We start from the raw sequence: 24,477 nt of genomic DNA on the forward strand, positions 1-24,477 counted from the left end.
CTCATCTTGAGGACATAGACAAGTTCAAAGAAGTGCTCTCTACACTTAAGTGTCTAGAGAGATGACTTATGATAGCATGGTAGCAGTCCTTGATGAAGACAGGAGGTTACAGGACCAAAACATAGTGGTCCTTGACATGGAGAAAAGCTTCTTCTCAAAACAAAGAAGGAAATTCACAGGCAATGCAATGAAGTGTACGTATTATTGAAAGCTGGGACACAATGAAGATAAATGCTTCAAGAAAATGGCCAAGGAACAAGAGAAAAACCATGCAAACTTGGTGGTGGCAAAAGATGTAGATTCAGAGGAGGAAGAACTAGAAAAGCCAGAGACTTCTTTAGTAGCATCTGATAATGCCCTTTTTACTGAACTCTTTGATCTATCTCTTACAGAGATAGATACAGACTAGGCTTTCTATTCCATTCTTATGTCTTTGTATTTGGGTGGAGTCCTCTGTCTGGGTCATCCCCTGAAATTTGATTTGTAATAAATGTTCATGTGTGTTAGTGTTTTCCCATCTATGTTTGTACCGCCTTGTGCTATAAAAGGCTTCGTAATTTTCATAATGACCCTGTTTTGAGTCAAGGAGTGTAGTATAGAAGGGTTGAGGAATCTTATGTGTGGTCAAGCTCCATTTGCAGGCTTGACTATGATCTGTTGTATCACGTCAGGTATGGCCACTGTGATCTTTTGCATCACGTGGTGCGAGTGAGCCCAAATCACAGTAAGTATGAAGGCCACTTCATAAGATATCACCTTCGCTCCAAAGGGGGGTTTGTTGGGTATTTCAGAGTCTCTTGTGCACACCTCGTATACTTGTTAGTATGTGTGTATCCATCTAGATGTGGTTGTACAGGTGTAAACACCTATTTAGGTGTGAACACCCCATGTTTGTGTAAGTGTGCCTATATGTGTGTGAACACCCTCTTATTTGGATAAGATAAGTGTGTGCCATGTGTCGTGTCCCCATATGTGAGTGTGATTTGTGTGAGTCAAAAGATAAGGTTTGCAATCTATAAAAGCATGCACTTGGTGTACTTCAAATCATATCAATCTAATCAATCTTCATTGAGTGGTATGTAGCTTCACCCTGCTTAGGGTACACTAGTGACCCTTCAAAGGTGACCTTGCGCTGCTTTTTTGCCACGTGTTAGTACCATTTCACTGTCGCCACGCCATCAGCACCACGCCACTTTATTATTTTTGGGTTTTTTTTTTGGTTTTACGTTTTTGCATATCAGCAACCTGTATTTTGATGCTTCGGTGACAGCTTGCCCAGTGTGTTGGAGTAGTTTGTTGATACCGGACTAGTTGAATGTGTCTAAATAGCCTTGCCACCAGTCTCATGGGAAGTGAACGCGAAATTGTCGTTCGGAGAACACGCACAAACAGGCGCTCTTGTATTAGAGGCTGGCTCACACCCTTGTAGAGATTGTGGCTTAAGCCTCTCCTTGGTATTAGTACACAAACTGGTCAAGATATGCGGACAGGAACGAGTACACGAACATGTACTGGTACGCGGTGTTAATAGTGGGTAACAAGGTACACTTGGTGCCGTTCACAGCATGTACATGTCGTACTGTAGATGTAGAATGATATTCAGCAGGTACTTGTAGGTACAGTAGGGTTTTCAGTATGTACTTGTAGGTACAGTTAGGGTTTCAGTTTGTACTTGCAGGTACAGTTAGAGTTTCAGCTTGTACTTGCTGGTACTTTTAGGGTTTCAGCAGGTACTGCAAGTACAGTAGAGTTCCCAGCAGATGTACTTGCAGGTACAGTAGGGTTTCAGAAAGTACTGCGGGTACTATAGGGTTTCCAGCCAGTACTGTAGGTACAGTAGGGTTTCCAGCAGGTGTACTTACAGGTGCAGTCGGCAGCAAGTACATGGCAGCCAGGCGTGTTATCTTCTCGGTGTCGATTTGCAGAGAGAGAGCCCAACAATGACGCGCTTCCTCTCCATGAGAGAGAGAGGTCCCCCCTGGACATCCGGTGTGAAAGGACACCCACTTATGGTTTAGAGTTTGTTTGTACTTTCACTTTATTATTATGATATGACTACGTGCATACTACTATTGCACGTCTTGTTGCTCCATTGCTGCCTCTCTGTGTACTCCTTGTGTGAGTGAGGTTGCTGCTTGCAGGTTTCCATTGCCTTCGTTTCCAACAGTGCATACACAGCATTGATAGTTCATGTTATGATCGGGCTCTTTGAAGTCATAGTACTATCTGTAATAGGGAGACTTTATGAAGTCTCTCTGTTTTAGATCATTGACATGAACACATATAAGTAAATACTAAGATCTCCTTTGTTTTGTTGTCGTGGAAAAAATATGAGATATACCATGGTTTTTTGTATTGCAGCTTTTTTAAGAGCAAGTCTATGCACTTGTTGTTTGGAGCTTGTTGCACTGCTAATGCTAATGCAAATGTTTGTTAGCAAGGGAGGGAGATTCTTATCATGATATTAAGAACCCTCACTAGCCTTTCATTATTTGCAGTCAGTGTGAGTGAAGTGGAAGCCTTGTATGAGCTCTTCAAAATAATCAGCATTGGTGGATCAGACGATGGTGTAATAGATCAGGTGCCTAACTCTTCTGCATTCTGTCTACATTAGATTCTGCAGTTGGTGCTTGCTTTTGGTTGCTTTTTAATAGAAGAGATCGAAGAAAAAATTCACATTGGTCACAAAAAACTCCATCAGTCATTTGATAACAGATATCTTGTGCATTTAGCATAGCGGCTCTTGATATAGGCGCTGTGTTTACAGTAGATAGAAACAGTCGTACTCCTAGCTCTTGAGAGTATTTTCTTCTGGATTAGTCTTTTGCTATAGCTGTAGTGTGGCATACAACAGGTTACAAGTATTCTTGTGTCCTTTATATTTGCTGAGGTGCTCTTGTTCAACTGTTCTCCTCCAATGTTCCTGATCCCTTTATTTGCCTTGTCCCCATGTCCAATCTTCGACTTTTATTTGATTATGAATATACTCATCAATTCTGGGAGAATCAAACAGGAGTATCAAGCATTAAAGGCATGCCTAGTGGCTTTGCATAGAAGCAACAACTAGCAAGCGATCCAGAAAAGATGATTGCTGGAAAAGGTTTAGGTGGAATGCCACTTGTAGATTCTAAAATTATGAAGAATATAGTGTGGCGAACAATATAAGTAGACTTGCTATTTTTGATGCTTTATCCCTTCCTTTTGTCATTGTTTTACCTGATAGCAACTGTTTGGTACCCTTTTTTGTCTGCAATGACCTGCTGTAATTTATTTTAAACCAAAGCCTCCCATCCCTCCCCTCTGTGTACGCGTGCTAGCTAGTGTGCATGGAAATAAGCAAGTGGGAGTGAGGATTTGGATATGTGATGCATGTGTCTGCTAAACATCACCTTGGAGGCCCAAGAGTAGGGCTAGATGATGTGGTTGAATGTCTGATGCCAAAACCAAAGGTTCACCTATGGTTCACCTACGATCAAGCAAAGACAAACAGCTAATATCAGGAATTCACAAGCTATTGCTCTGCGACCTACTTTTGATTTGAAGGAAATTTTTGCAGAGGTTCATGGCAAGAGATAATAAGGTTTAATCTACTCATGCACACTCTAGCTTCCTAGCAGCACTATTGGTGTGTTATCATGTTTTGATCCCCTATTCTGGATAGACTCTAAGCATATGTAATCATAGTATCATGCCGTGGTGCATGATAGGGGTATTTCTGGATGCACCACCATTGTCTCATGCACCCTGATTGACCCATCATATGATCCCAACAGATAGAAAACACTAGAAATATCAAAATGACAGAAAGTAGCATTAACTCAATTAGTGTTGGTATCTTCAACCACCATTTCCACCCAAACACACATATGCTCGCACATTCCCCTCCCCTCCCTCCCTGGGCAAAAACTGAAGATACAAAAATGAAACTTAGTCAGTGTCAGTCAATGTTTTGAGAGTTTGAAATTAATTTGTGGAAACAGTAATTATTGCATGCCTTCTTACACTTTTTAGTGGGCTCTTGTGTAGGAGAAATTCCAATTAGCTTTATTCAAAACTGGAAAAAAAGAAAGCTGGTTTGCAGACCGGGTAATCTTCTCCTTTTCCTTTTTTTCTCAAAAAAAAAAGCTGGGGAGGGTTTTCTTTGGATGGGAACTAAACCTTTTTTTGGAGGCCAACAGGTGTGTAGCCTAGTGGTGCAGGTTTAGAACTCAGAAAGGGGAGTTCCTGACTTCAATCCCTGCTGGCCAGCACTGGTTGGTGTTGTGGCCACAGACACAAGTTCTAATTGCCTTCAGGCAGGCATGTAAAACTGCCTCTGGGTGGGCAACTAATAACGAGACTTCATGTGGATCTACTCAAGGGGGAGGAGCCATGGAGGAATGTTGTTTTGTGGACATACTGAGAAAATCATCCTTTTTCTGTGACATCCTTTAGCCACCAGATTTTCCACAATGGTCTTGGCAAACCTTAGCTTTTACACATTTTAAGGTGTAACTAAATCTGACTAATATTACCCATGGTCAGATGAAACATTTTGAGGCTTATTTCGTTATGAGATTTTCAAGATTTTGTGTAGAAACGTTTCGTCCCTTTGCAAAAGAAGGATGTATTCAAAAAAAGCAAAATATTAATTAATGTTTTAAAATATCCAAAGTTTCTAAAAATTAAAGTGACATTTCAAAAATTCCCATAGGGATTTTTGCAATACACATCAATCTCACTAAAATTGATTTGGGACTTTTTGCAACTTCACTTCAATTTCACCACATTGAAGTGAAATTACACCAACTTGAACAACTCTGAATATCCAATAGTTGTAACTTAAGAAGATGATTTTTGGCTTTTGGCATCCAATTTGGTTCTCTCAGCATCTCGAACATGTGCATAACATTCACACCCAAAAACTTTCAAGTGTGCAGCTGAAGGTTTCTTACCCGAGTAGTCATCTCTTTGATGGCCTTTGTTGCACTCCTATTAAGAATGTACACAGCCTTGTTAGTTAACTGCCTCAACCCAAAAGGATTTAGGTCGATTCTTGTCACTAAGCATACTCCTTGTCATCAACTACTTATTTGCCCTATCAACTACTTATTTGCTGCACTAATTCTTTCTATTTGCTACTTCCCTTGGTGCTAGGCTTCATTATGGTTGAGTTTGCCCTTCATCTCCGGAGGTTTGATAGAAACTCAGTACGAAGGGCTTTGTGTGAATATATGCTCTTATGTGTGTGTGTGAGAGAGAGAGAGAGAGAGAGAGAGAGAGAGCATATCTTGATAGAGTTCTACACCCACTATTGGGCACTGATGATGTTAGTGGGATGTGGTAGTATCTAGTCCATACTATGCGTAATGGAGTTGATAGTTACATAGTCTTGTGGGTTGACTACCATGAGTATATAACATGCACATTTCTAAAAGGTGAATTTGGGCATGTTCCTAGATTCATCTAGGTATATATATACTCCTTGTCATCTCCATAATAGCGTGATTCATGATTCTTGTGCTTTGCAACACAATAGCTGGAGGCATAGGGCAAAGGATGGCTAGTGGTGCACAGGTGGCTTACGGCGTCAATGGGCAGGTAGGTGGTGTGTAGGCAGCCTTGGTAGAGGTGCCGACTTTGGTAGGCGGGTAGGCAGCAGCTGGGTGATGATGGTGGTGATGACCATGGTGTTGGACAGTAGACGACAAGAGATAGAAACCTTAGAAAAAACCCTAACTTGGCTCTAATACTAGATGTTGCATTTTAGGGTTAGGTTTTACAACACAGATAAGCTATGGTGGGTGGAAAATAACCATGGTGTGTAGAAAGAAAGAAAGAAAGTTATATTAAATGTCTACAAAATGCCAAATTGGCCTATGAGACCGAAGTGTTACAGTGCTTTCTTGATATATCTCATCCTAGATAGTACAAAAATGGAATGAACTGAATGTGAAAGGGTAACACTTGGGCAGAATGATAGAGCTAAGTGATAGATGAGGTGATGTATAGTGCTCCTTAGTGTGCACCTCTCTCTGGTAGTGGTCCATGTAGAACATTGGCCATGGGGTATTCAAGGGCAGTTGCCAAGAGGATGCCAAAGTCCACAGAATCATATGGCTGAGTGGAAGTTGTCTAGTGCAGTTGTAGGATGCCTTGGATCGGGATATGTAGATCAGATGTCTGCCATGGGGGTGGGGGGGAACTTTGGTGCGTTGTAGTAATGCTACTTGCTCTTGTGTGACTCCTATGGTTTGTCTCAGCGGGATGGCTCTGGCGGGTGCATCAGTGGTGCTCTTGTCCTTGCCCCCTTCTATGGAAGAGGTTGAAGATGTTGTTAGGGAAGAGCAAACAACCATACAGGGAGCCAAATTTTTGCCTAGATGGTTGTTGAAAACCTTGCAAGGTAGCAAAATTTCAGCTCCACTGACAGTTGGGACAAGGGCTAGTTCCATCCATGCATTGAATGTACAACATGGGGAGTGTGCATTTACCATGGGGGGTCTCTATGATTCACAAGAGCCTTCTTCTTATGAAGAAGCACAAGAGAATGAGCACTGAGTGCAAGCCATGCAGGCTGAGATTTCATCTGTCATGAAGAATCATACATGGGATCTAGTGGACTTGCCAGAAGGCAAGATTGTCATTGGAACAAAGTGGGTGTATAAAGTCAAAAGAAAGTTTGATGATCCCGTTAATAGGTACAAAGCAAGAGTTGTGGCTAAAGGCTATTCTTAGAAAAGGGAATAGATTATGAGGAGATTTTTGCTCCTACTTTTAGGATGACCACGATCCGTTTAGTGATTGTAGTGGCTGCACATAAAGGATGGAAAGTGCATTAGCTGGACATCAAGACTGCATTCTTGTATGGAAATTTGCAAGAGGAACTATATGTAAATCTGTTCACTTCCCCTTAGCCTATAACCTCTCTACTTAGATATTGGGCTCTATGGACAATATGGAAGATGAGAAACCATGCCATGTTTGGGCAGACGCCTCTAGAGGCGTATGCTTACTTTAAGATGAATTTGCGACAATCCTTGCTTTTGAAGTTCTTTGGAGATGGACTTAACTTGAGTCCATCCCCTATGTTGTACATAAGTCATTGTTAATAGAAGCATGGTTTTCAAAAAAAAAAAGTATGTATGTATGTGTACGTGAACAACCTCTTAAGGCTAGATATTATGTGTGCATATATAGTAAATAGTGATGTAAGCACATGTGACATGTGCCATTGCTTTAGTGTGTATGTTTGAGTCATAAGATAAGACTCTAAGCCTAAAAAAGCATCATCAATCAACAAATCATTAAGTCGTGCAAATTACACCCTCTCTAAGAGCTTTGTTATGTTGGAAAGCTGTACTCATACATAGAGAGTTAGGGTTTCAATGTGCTTGGTTTGTGCATGAAATGCGGGATTTTGTGCCACGGCCATAGCACTCTAGCTATCAATGAGAATAGTAGTGGGTGTCTATTGGCACTCATGAAGATCAGCCAATAATCTCCTCATCCATACACAATCTATCATAGAAGTGAAGGCTGCTTTGTACGCGGCCTCGCAGGTAGATGTGGCAACATTGGGTTGCTTTTTACTCAACCAAGATATGCATGAACTACAAGGAATCGCATTGATGGATTGCCTGGTATCATAATCATAGTAGTTAGGAAACGCGTTTCCTACAGGGAAGGAAACGTGGAAATGTTTCCTTGTAGGAAACACATTCATTACGGCTGAGTCTGCCCTACATCTCCGGAGGTTTGACAGAAACTCAGTTGAAGAGCTTTGTGTGAATATATGCTCTTATGTGTGTGTGTGTGTGTGTGTGTTTGAGAGAGAGCATATCTAGATACAGAGTTCTACACTCACTATTGGGCACTGATGACGTTAGTGGGGATGTCGTAGTATGTAGTCCATACTATGCATAATGGAGTTGGTAGTTATATAGTCTTGTCGGTTGACTACCATGAGTATATAACATGCACGTTTCTAAAAGGTGAATTTGGGCATGTTCCTGGATTCATCTAGGTATATAATTTAGCCGTATTAGTGGACATGCAGATTTCACATTGTGAAGTTTTCATCCGAGTTGCAGCCAGTTGATATTATGCTTATTCTTTCTATCTTTAGCGGTGCATTTGCTCTATCAGCTACTTATTTGCTGTACTAATTCTTTCTATTTGCTACTTCCCTTGGTGCTAGGTTTCATTATGGTTGAGTCTGGCCTTCATCTCCGGAGGTTTGATAGAAACTCAGTACGAAGGGCTTTGTGTGAATATATGCTCTTATTTGTGTGTGTGTGTGTGTGTGTGTGTGTGTGTATGGAGTGCGTGTGTGAGAGCATATCTTGATACAGAGTTCTACACCCACTATTGGGCATTGATGACGTTAGTGGGGATGTCGTAGTATCTAGTCCATACTATGCATAATGGAGTTGATAGTTATATTGTCTTGTGGGTTGACTACCATGAGTATATAACATGCACGTTCCTAAAAGGTGAATTTGGGCATGTTCCTGGATTCATCTAGGTATATAGTGGAGCATGGTATTTGAATCATGATTATTTGACATTGATGATGGATGGTTATATGGTTTTTGTTATTTGTGATTCAAAGAGTGTAGGCTTCAAATTGATGTTTCCATGTATTCTATGCATTTAGTGTTATTTTTACATATTTTATGTAGTATATATTTGAAGTTTTGTAGATGCAAAAACCTGGAGGTAGGAAACTTGTAGGAAACTTTGGGCTGATTTTATGAAACCCGTTTGAAACGTGTTTGAAACTTTTAGGAAACCTGTTTCAAACAACCCCCGAACTACTATGATCATAATTACTAGCCCACTCTAAATCATTGTATGCATAATGTGGCAAGCTGCCCCCCAAGATAGAACCAACCAAGATCCAGGGTACCTTGTAGATAACCGAAAATGCTTCCCAGCTTGCCAATGCTTTGTGCCTGGGCTATGCATTAATTTACTCAACAGAGACACCCCAAAAGCTATGTCAAGCCTCGTGTTACACAAGTAAACGAGGCATCTCACTGCATGGCTGTAAAATCCAGCTTCAAAATAGAAAGAAAACATCAAGATTAGGAGAGTTGGGCACACTTCTCCCAAATATCGAGAATTGCTTTCCATATTGCCTGCATGAAAAGCGTCCTGTGATATCATCGGCCAATCGTCGAAGAAACTCCCTTGTCTTCAAACAATTCCATAATAGATGCGGTACACTTTCAGAACGAGAGCTATCCCTCTCTTAGCGAGCATCTCTGCATTAGGGAAGACACCCACTAAATAACACCAAAGCAATAATCTTTGCTTTAAAGGCAGCTTACTCTTACTTTTCCATATACCCCGGAGATGTTTTTTCCACCATCTTTCACTCTTTTGCATACCCCATAGAGTGTTGCCATGTGCGTGAATCCAAGGTGGTGGAAGCAAATGGTATTACATAATAGTTGCAGTTATCTTTTCCAAATGTAATCCCCGAGCATTGTTGGTTTGCCCTTTCACTTTCCAGTCATGCATGCTCAGCATTGTACAGCATTCTCCAAAGAATAATATAAGCAAATACTCCTGCTTGTTGGGGGGGGGGGCTTTCAGTGAGTATTGGGACCCAATACTGTGTTGTCTGCTACATTCTCATTCTCTTCTCTCTCTCTACTCTCTACTCTCTAAAGTTGATGCTAAAGATTCTCACCACATAAAGGTGTAAAGAAGGCCTTGTTGTGCGTTATCACGATCAAGCTCAATGCATGTAACATTGGTATCACAGCCTGAGGCTCGTAACCCAACTTGGCTACCTAGACACTGCATGTGGAGGGGGAGGCCAGGGCTGCACCCCCAAATTGTAACGTGCATGCAGAGTGTAGTGCTCTCTCTCACTTGTGTACAGGAGTCCGTGACATGATCCTTGGGATCCAGTGGTTTAGACAGTATGCGTCCATTCTTGATTGGAGGCAAGACACTTTCACCATCGTTGAAGGCTTTCCTGAGCCTCTCATGATTCGTGGGGATAAGAGCATTCCTAGCATTCCACTCATTTCCCACATTCAGACCCAACGCCCCATCTGAAAAGGAGCAGAGTGCGTTGCTATATGTCTGCTCTCAGTCTAATGCAGTTGAAGTAGCACCCGCAGGGGAGCAACGGATGACTGGTCTTTTGTCTCAATACAGCAACATCATGTTGCAAGACGACCTCCCACCCAATTTCCCACGCATCAATAGACCCGAGGACCATCGCATAGAGTTGGTTCTTGGTTCGGAACCTCCAAGCAAGTTTTCCACTCGCTCATCCCATGAATAATCTCCACAATTCCTATAGCCTTGTCGATGATGAAAACCCTAGAGAAGCTCTTTCTGGCAAGAAAACTAATATAAAACCTGTTTTAATGGTTTTCGAGCGATAAAAACCTCCAAAAAGTAGTTTTTAGGGTTTTTTTGAGTAGTTTTAGGGTTTCTGGAATTTTCTATTCGTACGGTCCGTATAGCTATACGAATCCGTACAGTCACATGAAAAGATGGTGACGTGGCACTTCAGTTGTTGGAGGCGCTCTAAAATCAGGGGGTAGCGATGAAAAACTGCATGATTTGGTTCATAGATGATGATGAAGAAGATAATCTCCACGCGTGAATGAAGATGGCAATGCGATGAAGAGGTTCTTCTTCAACTTGATGCTGAAGAGAGGCTCATGCTTCTTTTATACTTGGGGAAGCCTTGCTTTTTGCCAAAAAGTAATGCTTTTGCTTTGCTTTTGTCTTTTTATTAATTTTTTTTAATAATAGCCAAAGTTCTTGATTTGTGCTTTTACAACTTCAAGGCCTTGCTTTTTGGCCCTAGAGTTGCTTTTTGAGAAAGCGGCTTTTAGCTTTTTGGTCCAGCTTAGTCTCCTCTTTCCAATGGTGCCCTTGGCTCGTGGTCAATCCCGTTTGACTTTTTGCTTTTTTTTTTTGCTTTTTGACCAAGAATGGTGCTTTTTCTTAATCAAACCTTATGGACCCTGTCCCCATGTCTTCTTCCACGTGTCTGGTGTCCGGGCGTGGATTTCATCATGTGAAATAGAGCTAGGAGGACCAAATAGTTACACAAATAACCTTCTCACACTGCTTCGACCTTCTGTTTGCAAACCTTTAACTACTGCAAGAACTCCAGCCTGTAGCCTCCAGCAACCTACAGGAGTCCACTCCATTGCAGTCCCTCTGGTGGTCTCTCTAGCCACCGCACTTGCATATTCCAAAATAACACAAAATTCTCTACTTGAACCTGCGTTGCCACCTTTGTTTCTTCCAAAAAGATGCATTGTCCATCTCCTACGTTGGCGCATGCACCTGCTATTTTCATTCGCGCACCTGCGCCTTTTCCCCTGGCTGCCATGCACCATTTTGCCATCTATGATTCACCATACACCATCAGATGTACTTTTCTCCCATCTATACATCATGTTGGGGTTGGGCTTAGGATTCACATCACATATAGCCCACCCCCTGGATGAAACACTTTCAAGTGTTTAATTGCATCTTTTGAGCTTCAGACTCTTTTCTTCTACAATCCATTCTATACAGTTCTATTTACAGCAACACAAGCACCATCTAGCTTTCAACACCCTCCTGGATCAAAAGGGTATAAAAGCACTCTCCAAAACCATGCAGCTGAATTGATCCAGCCACCGGGATCAAAAACCTGCAGGCACCCTTTCAACAGTGTTGTGCTTCTATCAAAAGGCACAACCCAATCAGACTTCCTGTTTGCCCTCCTCTTGGTTCTTTCACTCATAGACATCCTAGTAACACCATATGACTTAGAACCTCTTCCCAGTTTGTGCGCCTTCATCTGGCTTTCATCCCGCCTCCCAAAACTATCTGGATCTACAAGAACAACATTTTTCTCTCCTCCAAACACATCCTTGCCATCACAAGGTTGCCCATCCAATCATCACCAAAAGCATTCTCATGAACAAAATGACCTAATCCTGGCATGGAGTCACAGGCTCTCTTACAGCACTGCTTTCCTTGTGAAACAGTAGCTGCATTAACACCATCATCCTGCTTACTCTCCACTGCACCCAAGCCTGGGCTCTTCTTCAAACACTTTGCCTTATGCAAGCAGCAGCTCCCCTTAGACATAACATCACAGTCACCTAACTGCAAACCCATATATACCATATTCATAGGCTCAGCAACATTTGCAACAATTCCCCCATCATCTGCTTCAAAACAGGTAATATCAATAGCTTCAAGGAAACTACTAATAAAACACAAAGGAGCATCTTCCAGCTCAGCTTGAACACACGCATCATCTACAGCATCCTCTGGATCCCCTATTACCTGGAGAACACGCTTAGGTATCTGCTTCAGATCTGTGTCAGCTTTCTCTGAAAGCATGTCAACATTCAACCCCACAACCCCCTAAATACCATGGCATGGGTCTTCTCCCTCTGTGTCTAACAAACTTTGATCCAAATCTATTTCATAACCTGATCCACCTGAAGACCCCGTCACGCTAACATCTAGACTTATCTTCCTTTCATTGATCAAAACACCAGCCTGATCCTTCTTTTCATGTACTGCTGCCAGCATACTTACATCACCAGACTGACCCTGGAGTTGCATGTGATCCCAATCCACTCCAAGCATCTCCAACACAACAAGATGTAGACTTCCTACTTGATCAGTCAGTTTCTGAACCTCTTGATGCAAACCCTCTTGTCTACTATATGATTCCACAAACTTGGGGGTTTCCACACAACTTCCGGAAGAAAGTCCCAATCCACTCTATCATAGGCCTTCTCAAAATCCAAGAGCAGAATTGCTAAGGGTTGATTGCTCGCTTTAGCCCATTCGACGGCCTCCCAAAACGAGAAAATGTTATCAAAGATGCTCCTGCCGTGTAAGAATCCATTCTGGGTATCATGAATAACATCCTGCAAAATTGGCTGCAATCTGATGCTCACTGCCTTAGCAAGAATCTTATAGGCAGTCCCAAGTAAGGTGATAGATCTCCATTGGCCAATCAATGTCTTATCCCGCTCTTAGGAATAAGATAAATAAGCCCCTCAGTGAGAGAAGAGCATGTGTGGTGGCTTGGTGATGGCCTCTACTACACCATTGACAGACACACAAGAAGAAGACTCAAATGAGATCAGAACTGAGGGACTAAAACCCTTGCTCCAAGGGCACCAAACAACCCGGCTCCTAGCCCTCCAATTGACTCAATGGGACACCTCAACACCCTCCCAACCTCCCTATTTGGCCCTATTGCATCCTCAAATTGTCCTCTTAGGTCAGCACTGACCTCCAGCACCTCTGATCTTCCACCGAAATGCCTCTCTTGACCTTAGCTGACATCCAGCTGACCAAAAACCTCTCCAGCTGACTCAGAACTGGCTGAAAACTGCCTGTGAAATCCTCCACCTGTCCCCAGTTAGAAAACTGTCCTCTAGGCTCCCAGAATGTTCCCCAACGAGCTTACCTCAAACACTTGCTTCAGAAGCTCTCCGAACCAGCCAGCTGCCCTTTGATGACACTTCTCTGACTCTCTTCTAGCTGAATTGGCTGAGACAGACCCAACTGATAGAAACAGAGTAAACTGATTCAACAGACTCAACTGAAACAGAGACCTTCTCCCACATGTCCTTTGACATTACCTGGCTCGAGCTGCTTCAAATTCAGAGAGATATCACACTCAGGACTCATAGCTGATTGCGGCTGATCCCATTCTGACTCAAATATGACTGTGCTTGACCAAAATTGACGCAACCGACTCAAATGGGCCAGACCACCACTCTTCTATGTCCTCTGACACTCTCAAGCCCTCAAAACATTCAAATCTCAACATGATTGAACATTAGAAACACTTAGCTTATAGTAGCTGATACACAACCGTCTCTGGAACACTCTTCAGACCACTTACCAATTTGACTCCTCACTATTGACCGTCCCCAGATTGTCAGACCAGACTCACAAGCTCTTCAAACCAACTAAGACAAGCCAATCCAAGACCTCACACTTCCAGCTGATCATATCTGACATTCAACTGACCATGACTGATTGTGAAAACCGACTCAGAAACAACTTCCCAATCATTAGACTGACACCCTCAAGGGTTCAACCTCCATAAACTCAATGAAAACAACACACATATCACAGCTAAAACATTAGAGCAGAAGACTATGTATCCTTTCATAGCTGACACAATTGACACAAACCCAACTCTGTCTTCTTCATATACAAAATCATATCAGCGTCTCAACAACCCTTAGACCTAGGCGCAAACATTTCAGAAGAAAACACGAAACTCAAGGATTCCCCTCAAGAAGACCTTGGCGACAACACTTCACGGTGTAAGCTGCAACAGCTATAGTCGAGGATGAATCGAAATGGATCAAGTCTCTAACAAAGGCGCTGCACAAAAGTCCAAGGGCACACTCCTCCTTGCTGACTCTGGTCTCCAGCTCTTCATCTGCTCTGATCTAGACAGCTCCCCTCACACTGCACTGTCTTCTCCTCTTCTATAAACTTGGAAAAATTGCAGGTTGCCCACTCTACTGCAATCCCTCTGGTGGTCTCTCTAGCCACTCCACTTGCATATATCTCTCAAAAAACTCTTCTTTTCTCTTGAACCCATGTCGCCGCCTTTGATTCTTCTAGAACTTATTATTGCCTGGCTTTCCTCTGTTGCCATATGCTTTCTATTTTGATTTAGCGCACTTGCGCTTATCCATTTGGGTACCACGACGTTTTTGCCACCTTGGATCCACCCATAGTCACAGGGAATGGGCATTTTTAGACTCGGGAATGTTGGGGATGGCAGCATCTTCCCGTTCCTATTCTCGTCCCATGTCACTCTATAGTCATAGGGAATGGCCATTCTCAATCTTTTCTGTCCCCGTTCCCCGTCCCCATTTCGCGTCCCATGTGACTATGGATCCACCATACATCATCATATGTACACATCATCCATCTACACATCATGTTAGGATGGGCTTGATATTCTCCTCACAACGTCCCGAGCAAAAATAACCTTGTTGCCGATGCTCTTAGTCGAAAGGGAACTATTCAGACATTGCAGGAGTCCCCACTGTGCTAGAAATTCAAGGCAAATACTTAGACAGTATGAAGGCAAAGTATCTAGACTCGCAAGAGCTCAGGACTCAATATGAGTTGGCCCTCGATCTAGAACAAGGCCACTACAGAGTATGGGATGGTTGGTTGTTTTTCAAGAACCGTCTTTGTGTGCTCAAAGAAAAGCGCTAAGTCCTTCTCCAGGATGCCCATAATTCTCTTGTTGGGGGTCATAGGGGTATCAACTGTACCTTGGAGAAGTTAGAGGTCATTCTATTGGCCGAAGATGCGACGGGATGTCTATCAACATGTCCAGTCATGCTAGATATGCCAAAAAGTGAAAGTTCCTCATACCAAACAGGCAGGGTTACTTCAGCCTTTGCCTATTCTTGAGGGACCCTTTGATGACATCAGTATGGACTTTGTAGACCCTCTTCTTGCTTGAGCTGGATTTAGAAGCACACAATGTATGACCATTGTTGACAGATTCAGTAAGTTTTGCATGCTCATTCCATGCAAGCAGATAGCCATAGCCGAGGACATAGCTCGCTTGTTCCTTCGGTTTTGGTACCCCATTGGTGGTTTGCCACGGACTATCACATCGGATAGAGATTCAAAATTTACGTCCCATTTTTGGAGAGCATTGTTTGACAATTTTGGGACTAAGTTGCAGTCGTCCAGTGCATTCCATCCTCAAACAGATGGCCGAACAGAAATATACAATGAATGGGCCTTTGACGTTCTCAAATTGTACTGCCATGACCAACAGTCTAAATGGGAACAATATCTTCCCTTGGTTCAGGCAATCCTAAATAATACTCACTCATCGAGTATTGGCCGGACATTGTATGAGGCAGCATTTGGTCGCCGGTTCTCATCTCTTTTGACGAGACAGGTGTCACCATCTCTTGAGGCCAATAAAACCACCGAGACATTCTCGGAAATCATGGAGTCAGTTAAAGAGCGCCTTGCCAAGGCTCAGGAAGCATATACCCGACAAGCCAACAAATCTAGGCGAGATGTCAACTTTAAGGAAGGGGATTGGGTATATCTCTGCATCATGAAACAACGGCTAAAGCAAGTGGGCAAGCGTTGTCCCAAACTATCATTCTGAAGTTTCGGCCCATTTCGAGTCATTCAAAAGCTAGGTGGTGTCTCTTTAAAGTTAAAGTTGTTGGAAAGTTGGACTATGCACAATGTCTTTCATGTGTCTGGGTTGAAGCCATATGTAGGTCGAGCATCCATATCCGAAGAGCAATAACTAGGTATGATAGACGAAGCTCTGTCACCCCAAGAAAGTTTCTTCAAGAGAAATCCCGCTCTGATACCACTGGAAGCCCAGCGGGGCATGCGGTGATAGACTTCCACGTGTCCAAGAGATAGAGATGTAGAGAGAGAGAGGGGGGAGAGAGAAGGGAATAGGGATCTTGCATAGTACACCATACTGAGCGCGGAATAGGCTCCGCTTCCTTTCAGAAATTTATTTACGAACAATCCATAGGCACGCTGGCGAGGATCTATACAATCAATGAATACAAAATCAAACAAATATGTTGGTGTAGATACCCAAGGAGTTGATGTCAAGGCACAAGATCTTTGATGCCAAGCACACCACGGGGATGACCCACAAGTATCTCTCACCGGGCTAGTACCAGATCCAAATCCAAGTCCAATTCCAAGTCTAGATCCAAATCCAAGTCCAATTCCAAGTCCAAATCCCAAGTTTAAGTTCCAAATCCAAGCTCCAAGTCCAAATCCCAAGTCCAAGTTCCAAGTCCAAATCCAAATCCCGAATCTCAAAGATGGGCGGTGGTTAAGCTAGGCGGAGGTGGAGCTGGGCGGTGGCGGCGGCTGCACAGAGGCAGAGTTGGGTAGAGGTGGCACAAGGAGGTGAAGCCGGTGGTGAGGTAGATGATGATCTCCACAACTTTATGCACTTGACCAAATAAGAGGGCTATAGCTTCTTTATACCTTGGGGAAGCCTTGCTTTTTGCTAAAAGCTTGGTCCATGCTTTGGCTTTTGCCTTTTACTCTTTGCTTTTGTTTTTTTAAACTTTTATTATTAATAAAATATTACCTGTCTTTTAATAAAGTCGTCGTGCTTTTCTTTTCTGACTTTAGGGCCTTGCTTTTTGGCCCTAGAGTTGCTTTTTGAAAAGCGTATTTTAGCTTTTTGGTCTGGCTTAGTCTCCTCTTTTCAATGGTGCGGTCAACCCAAGTTTGACTTTTTGCTTTTTCCTGCCTTTTGACTAAGACTGGTGCTTTTTCCTGAGCCAAATTCATGATTCCTGTTTCCATGCTTTCATCAACCTGTCCAAGTGTCCGGGCATGTGTTCCATCATGTGAAATAGAGCTAGGAGGGCCAAATAGTTACAGGCAGCATGGAGGGAGGCGGTTAAGGAGGGGAAGGCAGGAGGCAGCGGGGGCGAAGGCAGGGGGCTTTGCATAGGGATGGGGGGGCAATGAAAAGAGCCGACGGCAGAAGATGAAGGAGGGGCTGTGCAGTGGACGCCAGGGGGGGGGTGCTGAATCGATGGCGACGGCAGGTGTACAAACGGCGGGGAGACCTCCAGCTCTTGACTTGGATCTGATCAACCTGATTGGCTCTTTTTGTAGACGTTTATAGAACTTTCTTTCTTTTCTCAACCATAACCGCGAATAGCTCCATGTGTTCAATCATTGCTGGAGGGAAGATATTTTCTCAGTTGTAAGTCCTTTTCTATCTGCTCTTAGCTCCCAATGGACACAAGTAACATGCCTTCTCAAATGCAGCAGTTTCCACTTAACTATTTTTTGTCCTTTAGCTTTTTTAAAATTTGGCATGCTTGCTGAGAGGCCATTTTTGCAGCTTACTCTGCTGGAACTGTTTTTGGGTGGTGCATTACAGTGTGATGTACATTATTTACTTCACATATTAACTGCAGCGGCGGACACTTTTCTCCTCTTGACCTTGGGATTGTTTTCTTACACAAATGGATTGATATCATAGTTTAAGCATTGGGTTAAAGTGAGGCCAAGTATGCCAAGCACCTTCAGTTTGCAGGTTTTTTAAGTCTCTTGAGTCAAATCTTATGTAGACTGTTTGTTGACAGGTGTTCGACTTGTTTGATGATAAAAAGATTGGTGCTCTTGAGTTTGAAGATTTTGTGAAGTCATTGTCAGTTTTTCATCCAAGCGCTTCGTTCGAGGATAAAATAGATTGTAAGCTACCTACTCCTTTGCCATGCTGGTTGATCATAGCCTGTTGACTTTTTAAAGTCCCCATATACTTGTGTTGATGAAAGTTTGTCCTGCTTTTTGTTGTAATAGTTGGGCCTACATGCTTGCAGTCAAGTAGGTTTTGCCACTAGTTGTCATTGATAGTTCTATTTCTTCTCTGCCTGTGCAAGTGATCGAGTATCATAAGGTTTTATGTATGTGGGAAGTGCGCATAATGTCTGGATATTTAGTCTGGTAGTAAACACAGAGGTCTTGATTATTCTCTTAACATCCATAATTAATTGATAAATGCAGTTTATGGCAGTTATATAAACATTAAATAAAAGTACAATGCATGGTAGAATGTCTCGTCATGTGTATATGCCCTGCTGTGAGTGCTCTGTTTTATTGCACCTTGGATTGAAAATGGCCCCGTCCCATAGTCACAGGGGACAGAGGGGACGGACCCTTGGAACGGGGGGACGCCGTCCCAGGAACACTTTGGGATGGGGACGGACGGACGTCCCCAGCTGGGCGTCCCTCACAAGGGACAGCATTCCGGGGACGGATCCAGGAGGGGACGGTTGTGAGGGATGGCTGCATAGGAACGCCCCAGGTTGATGTTTGGGCAACGGTCACATTTTTTTTTTGGCTGTTTGGGGAGGGCTTTTTGTGGGCCTTTAGCCTTGGCCCATAGGCCTTGAGCCTTTGAGGCTTTGGGCCTTGGCCTCTCTCTTGCCTCCCTTCCTATAAGAAGACACACACACACACACACACACACACTCCCTCTCACACTTCAAGCTTAAGCTTCACACACACACACACACTCTTTCTCTCCCTCAAGCAGCAAGCCTCAAGGGCCAAGGTCTCAAGTTTCAAGCGCTCGCACAAGCAAGCTCTAGCCTCTCAAGACTCATACACTCTCTCCCTCACACACACTCTCTCAAGCTTTACACACACACACAAACACACACAAACACACCCCCACCCACCCTCACACTCAAGTTCTCCCTCAACTTTCATGGAGGCGGTGCACGGCCTTGGGCATGCAAGCTTTGCCCATGTAGGCGAGTGGGTGGCGCCGACAAAGTGATTTTTAAGTGCCGTTCCTACCCCCGTCCCCGTTCCCGTCCCCGTTCCCGTTCCCGTCCCCGTTCCCGTCCCCGTTCCCGTCCCCGTCCCCATCCCCGTCCCCCGTTACCGTCCCCGTCTCCATCTCCGTCCCCCGTTACCATCCCCCGTCCCTTGTGGCTATGCCCCATCCTCCCACTCTTTGCATGCGTGTTAGTGAAGCTTTTATTTCTACAAACATTTTATAATGCTTTGGGAGCCTAGCAAGGACTGGTTTAGACTCAAGGCTTTGTGTCAAGAAAATATCCTGTCACAAGATATGTCTTTTATATTTGCAAAAACATTCAAATTGGACCTATTCTAACATACATACATACATATGCATGCATGCATATGTATATATGGATATGTGTGTGTGTGTGTGTGTGTGTGTGTACACACACACGTGTGCCGGCCACTAGTGTAAGACTGAGCTGAGTGGAGGGGAGAGGATAGTGTGACGTGTGTGTGGAGGAGCTCTGGTTCGCTGCGTTCTAGGGTTCACGACCTGCTGTTTAGCTCGCTTTTCTTCTCTGTGCGCTCGTGTGTGCGTGTGTGTGTGTGTGTGTGTGTGTGTGTGTGCGCACGTGTGTGAGAGAGAGGCCTGCTCGCCTGAGACCCAGTTTCTCTCTTCGACTGCTCGCCTGCGATTCAGTTCACCTATCGCCTGCGACCCAGCTTGCTTATCGCCTGCGACTCCCTTTGCCATCGAAGCTGCGACTCTACTCACGTGCGACCCAGGTCGCCTGTTCGACTGCTCGCAGTTCGCCTATCGCCTGCAACCCAACTCACCTATTGCTTGCGACCTTGTTCGCCTCTTCGCCTGCGACTCCTTTTGCTTCGAAGCTGCAAGTCTACTCGCCTAAATTTCAAAGCCTCCTGTATACAGCATACAGCTTTCAAAAAAAAAAAAAAGAGAGTTGTTTAGCAGTGTTGTACAGACTTTACTCTTGCAATTATGTCTGAGACTGTTGTGACCTATGCTCGCCGGGATAATGCTGCAGACAGTAACAAGAGGCAGCATGCTGCAATTGAATCTATCACCATGATCAAGCAAGATTCGTCGGATGCACAGTTTGTATATGAGGCTTTATGTGAGGACTTTGTAGACAGTCGTGTCAAATGGAAGGACCTGCCTCCTTCTTTCAGCTATAAGATTAAATTGCCGACGATTGTGTCTCCTCTGCGTAGATACTCAGAGAAAGGGATTATTCTCTTCTTTCCAGGTAAAATGCCTTCTGCGCAAGAAGTAGCTCAATGGATTCAGTCCATTCTAGGTGGACCCTTTGTAGATGGAGTTCACTTTGCAGCAAGGGGTTTTTATGATGTATTACTGTCTGATGGTCAATATAAGCAGCAGATGCTTGAATCTTCTCCCCTTATGTTTGGTGTACAGTTGGTACATGTGTTACCTTGGTCCCCGACCAAGGACTATCAGTCCTTGATTAGGCATCGTTGTCCTGTTTGGGTCGAGGTCGTGGATTTTCCAGAATATTTGAGGGAACATTTGCCAGGTATAGCAGCCACTCTGGGCAAAGTGGTTTGTGCACCTCGTCCTATAGGAAACAAAAACAGATTTTGCATCTTGTGGGATACAGACCATGAGCAACCACCAGCAATTGCTGTTGAAGTAGAAAATGTGCGTGGCATGGGTGCACGTTACTTCAAATTAAATTGGGGAGTCTTTGCAGGTGCTTGTTTCACTTGTCATAAGTTTGGGCATATGGCTTCTGAATGTCCTTCTCTGCTGCATCCTCCGCCGTTATCTGCTGTACCTCCCATCTCAGCGAATGAGCAGCCAACTCAAATGAAGGAGATACCAACAAATCAAGCCACTCGAAATACTCAAAAGGAGAAAGAGAAAGGAAAAGCTAAAGTTTTTCCACAAGCTGTTTCTTCTTTGGCAGTGCCTAATCAACCCAAGGATAAAGGAAAAGATAAAATATCTTCGGCTGAATGGAAAACTCCGAAAAAAGCTACTATGGTTCGTCGTGCTCCCGTTCCTTCACGTAATTGGACTGCATCTGCCACTATTACACAGTCTTCCACTTCATCGACTATGCTTTCTAGAATATGGTCAGATGTAGTTCGAGGTGCTTCCTCGAGTATGGATGCCGATGTAAATGCTTTGGATATGTGTGTTGATACGAATATGCATGAGTCTCTCTTGATTCAGGGCGAGGGCTCTCTCCCTGATTCAGTTGTTGTTATGCAGCATTGATTTTGCTGGCTGTTCACTGTATATACCTTTGTACAGATTTGATGTTTGATGCTCCAATAAAATGTCTTTCGTACAATATTAGAGGACTTTGTGATCCAAGTAAATTTAGGTTGTTTTGGCACTATGTACATAAAATGCAGCCTCATCTGGTGTGTGTGCAAGAACACAATCAGCATACCTTAGTGGGTCAATCAAGTCACTTTGCAGGTTATGATATATTTTATGCGGGCACTCAGCATTACTCGGGAGTTTTTATGCTTGTTAAGCATGATCTACAACCAATGTTGGCCTACAATGATTCTGCTGGCAGATGGATGGTCATTCAATGTTTATTGTATGGACAAATTTATGAATTTGCAGCAGTTTATGCACCACAAAGCTCAGCTGACAGGGCAAATATATGGTCACAAATGGTAGCTTATCCCTGGCTCCATAATGCATTCCTTTGTGGAGATTTTAATAATGCTCCATCTCCTGAATTTAACTCCACTGGAAGAACTCATATGCTTGGAGCTGAACGCAGAACATGGAATGATTTGCTCTCTTCTTGCAATATTTTGGACCTATGGCAACATGTATTCCCTCATCTGCAAGGGTTTACTTTTAACCACAATGCTTTTCCACATATCTGGACACGTCTGGATCGCTGGTACTTGTTACATGCTGACCAATATGATGATTTTGTTTGCAAACTATGGATTGATCGTTCCATGTTACTCTCTGATCATTCTCCTTTATGGTTAGGCCTTTATTTCGACATGCCACAAGATCTCTCTATTCTTCAGAAACATAGGCTGTTGCTTTTAAACAACAGTTATCTTGTGCATGCTGATTTCAAGGAAATGGTTTTACAAGCCATTGAGCCCTTGCCCCTTCAAATGCATGAGGACATTGACATTGCTTGGTTTCAATTTGTTCAGCGCATGCAGGCTGTGATCTGTGATTATGGTCGTTATTACATGGCCGACTTGCGGGATCAGATCTTGCAGGCTAAAGAAACATGTCAATCCATGGCTGATCTTGCTCAGTATAGGATTTTAAATACTAATGAACAAGATTCTTTAATGCAGGCTAAGCATTTCCTCATGCTAAATGATCAGAGAAAATTGCAAAAATGGTTGACACGTTCGCGACATCGAGCTATCATAGATAAGGGTTGCTCTTCCAAAGATTTTTTCAAAAATCTACATGCTTCAAGACAAAAGGAATGCATCAGAAGGGTGAAAAAATCTGATGGTCAATGGACTCATTCTTTATCGGAGCTCTCATATATTGCTAGTCAGCATTTTGCAGCTCTTTTTGCTAAACCGCCAACTACTTCGTGCTCGTTATGCTTTATTGCATCATGTTCAGCCCATTATTTCTCCACAGGATGCATTGGAATTAGAATCTGCGTTCACTGATATTGAACTTAAAGATGCTTTACGTTCAATGGGTCGATGGAAATCTCCCGGATGGGATGGATTGACAGTGGAATTTTTCCATGCTTTTTGGCCTCAGTTTGAACAATCATTGCTGTATATGATCAATGAAGCTTGGGCAAATAATGTACTACCATCTTCTTGGAAAGAAGGATTGGTTAAGCTTTTCCCTAAACGGGATCTTTGTGAAGTTTTCTCTGATTGGAGGCCCATTACTCTTATGCCTGTCATCTATAAGCTTCTGACTAAGATGTTGGCAAATGGTATTAAAGGATTTTTACATGATGGTTTGCATCCTGCGCAATATGGTTTTGTGTCTCGGAGGCAAATCAATGATAATTTAGCCAATGCTTATATTGCCATTGAATATGCCAAATACACTAAGCAGGATGTACTCATTTTGCAGGTTGATATTGAGAAAGCTTTTGATTCTGTGCATTGGGACTATATAGCTATGACTATGAGTTCTCTTGGTTTCGGTGCAAAGTGGCAAAATATTGTGTATTGGCTCTATAATGACAGTGATGCTTCTTTGATTTTGAGCTCTTCTCTATCAGATTCTTGGAAATTGGGACGTTGAGTTCGCCAGGGTTGTCCGCTTAGTTCCTTGTTGTTTGCTATTGCCACACATCCTTTTCTTTGCTATTTGGATTTTTTGCAAGCCACTGATGAAATGCATGGCTTACAGCTTCCTGCTGGGCATACTTTCCTGGCTCAGGCTTATGCTGATGATTCTTTTTTTATGCCCAAGAATACGCAACAAGATCTTCAGAGATTAATGAAGGCTTTGGAACTTTTTGGTCTGGCTGCTGGTTTGAAAGTAAACTTCCGTAAGTCTACCTTGCTTGCGCTTAGTGTACAGCAATGGCATCATGTATTGTGGCCCGGTGGAATACCTCCTGCTGGACATATCGTTCGTCATTTGGGTTACCCTTTCGGTTGGCAGCTGTCATCTTCACAAATGATTCAATGGGTTATGCTAAAATTGAATCGCAAAATTGATTATTGGCAGCTTTCCACTTGGCCTCTTCATGTACGTCTCAGGATAGTGCAGGCTATTGTGATGGCTTACATACAGTTCTTTCTTCCATTGATTGTGTGGAGGAAAGCTGATATAGATCGGTTTATGTCTCTGGCAATGGCAATTGTGTGGAAAACTCAACATCGTAAAAAGGGTCTTCGTCTTTTGTCAATGCCAAAGATGTGTTCTCCAAAGATACATGGTGGCTTGAACATATTGAATATTCATTTTCATGTGCTTGCTCGTAAATCCACTTTGCAGTTGGAATTTGTACAACAGCGCCAGCCATGGGCTATTATGTTGGGTCATATGTGTATGTCTATGTCTTCACCTGCTTTTGGAAAGTGGACTGTTACGTATTGGGATGCAATTTTCAGCCATTTCTATGGAAAGATTGTCGGCTGCCCTCTTTCATCTAAGTTAATTTTTGCCTGGAAACAGATTACGCAATATCTTTTTTGGAATCC

General features: G+C 43.2%; 1 protein-coding gene across 10 annotated transcripts in view; it reads left to right on the forward strand.

Annotated features, from left to right (window-relative positions):
• Positions 1-24,477, forward strand: part of LOC147621218 (calcineurin B-like protein 3) — a 134,671-nt gene that overhangs the window by 35,935 nt on the left and 74,259 nt on the right. For 6 of the 10 annotated variants that reach the window (XR_015269778.1, XM_086823932.1, XM_086823935.1 and 3 more), the window contains 3 exons: positions 2,499-2,581; positions 4,027-4,086; positions 18,132-18,240. Coding sequence is in view for 7 of the 10 variants with exons in the window: in XM_086823932.1 (XP_086680058.1) it covers positions 2,499-2,581; positions 4,027-4,086; positions 18,132-18,240 (252 nt within the window). In the remaining 3 variants the exon portion in view is untranslated. Of the gene's footprint in view, positions 1-2,498; positions 2,582-4,026; positions 4,087-18,131; positions 18,241-24,477 lie in introns of those variants that run through there. The other 4 variants (XM_086823933.1, XM_086823938.1, XM_086823940.1 and 1 more) reach the window with 3 other exon arrangements.

This window comes from Cibotium barometz, chromosome 30 (assembly GCF_041138505.1).
Source record: "Cibotium barometz isolate CiBa-2024 chromosome 30, ASM4113850v1, whole genome shotgun sequence".
NCBI classification, from domain to species: Eukaryota; Viridiplantae; Streptophyta; class Polypodiopsida; order Cyatheales; family Cibotiaceae; genus Cibotium; species Cibotium barometz.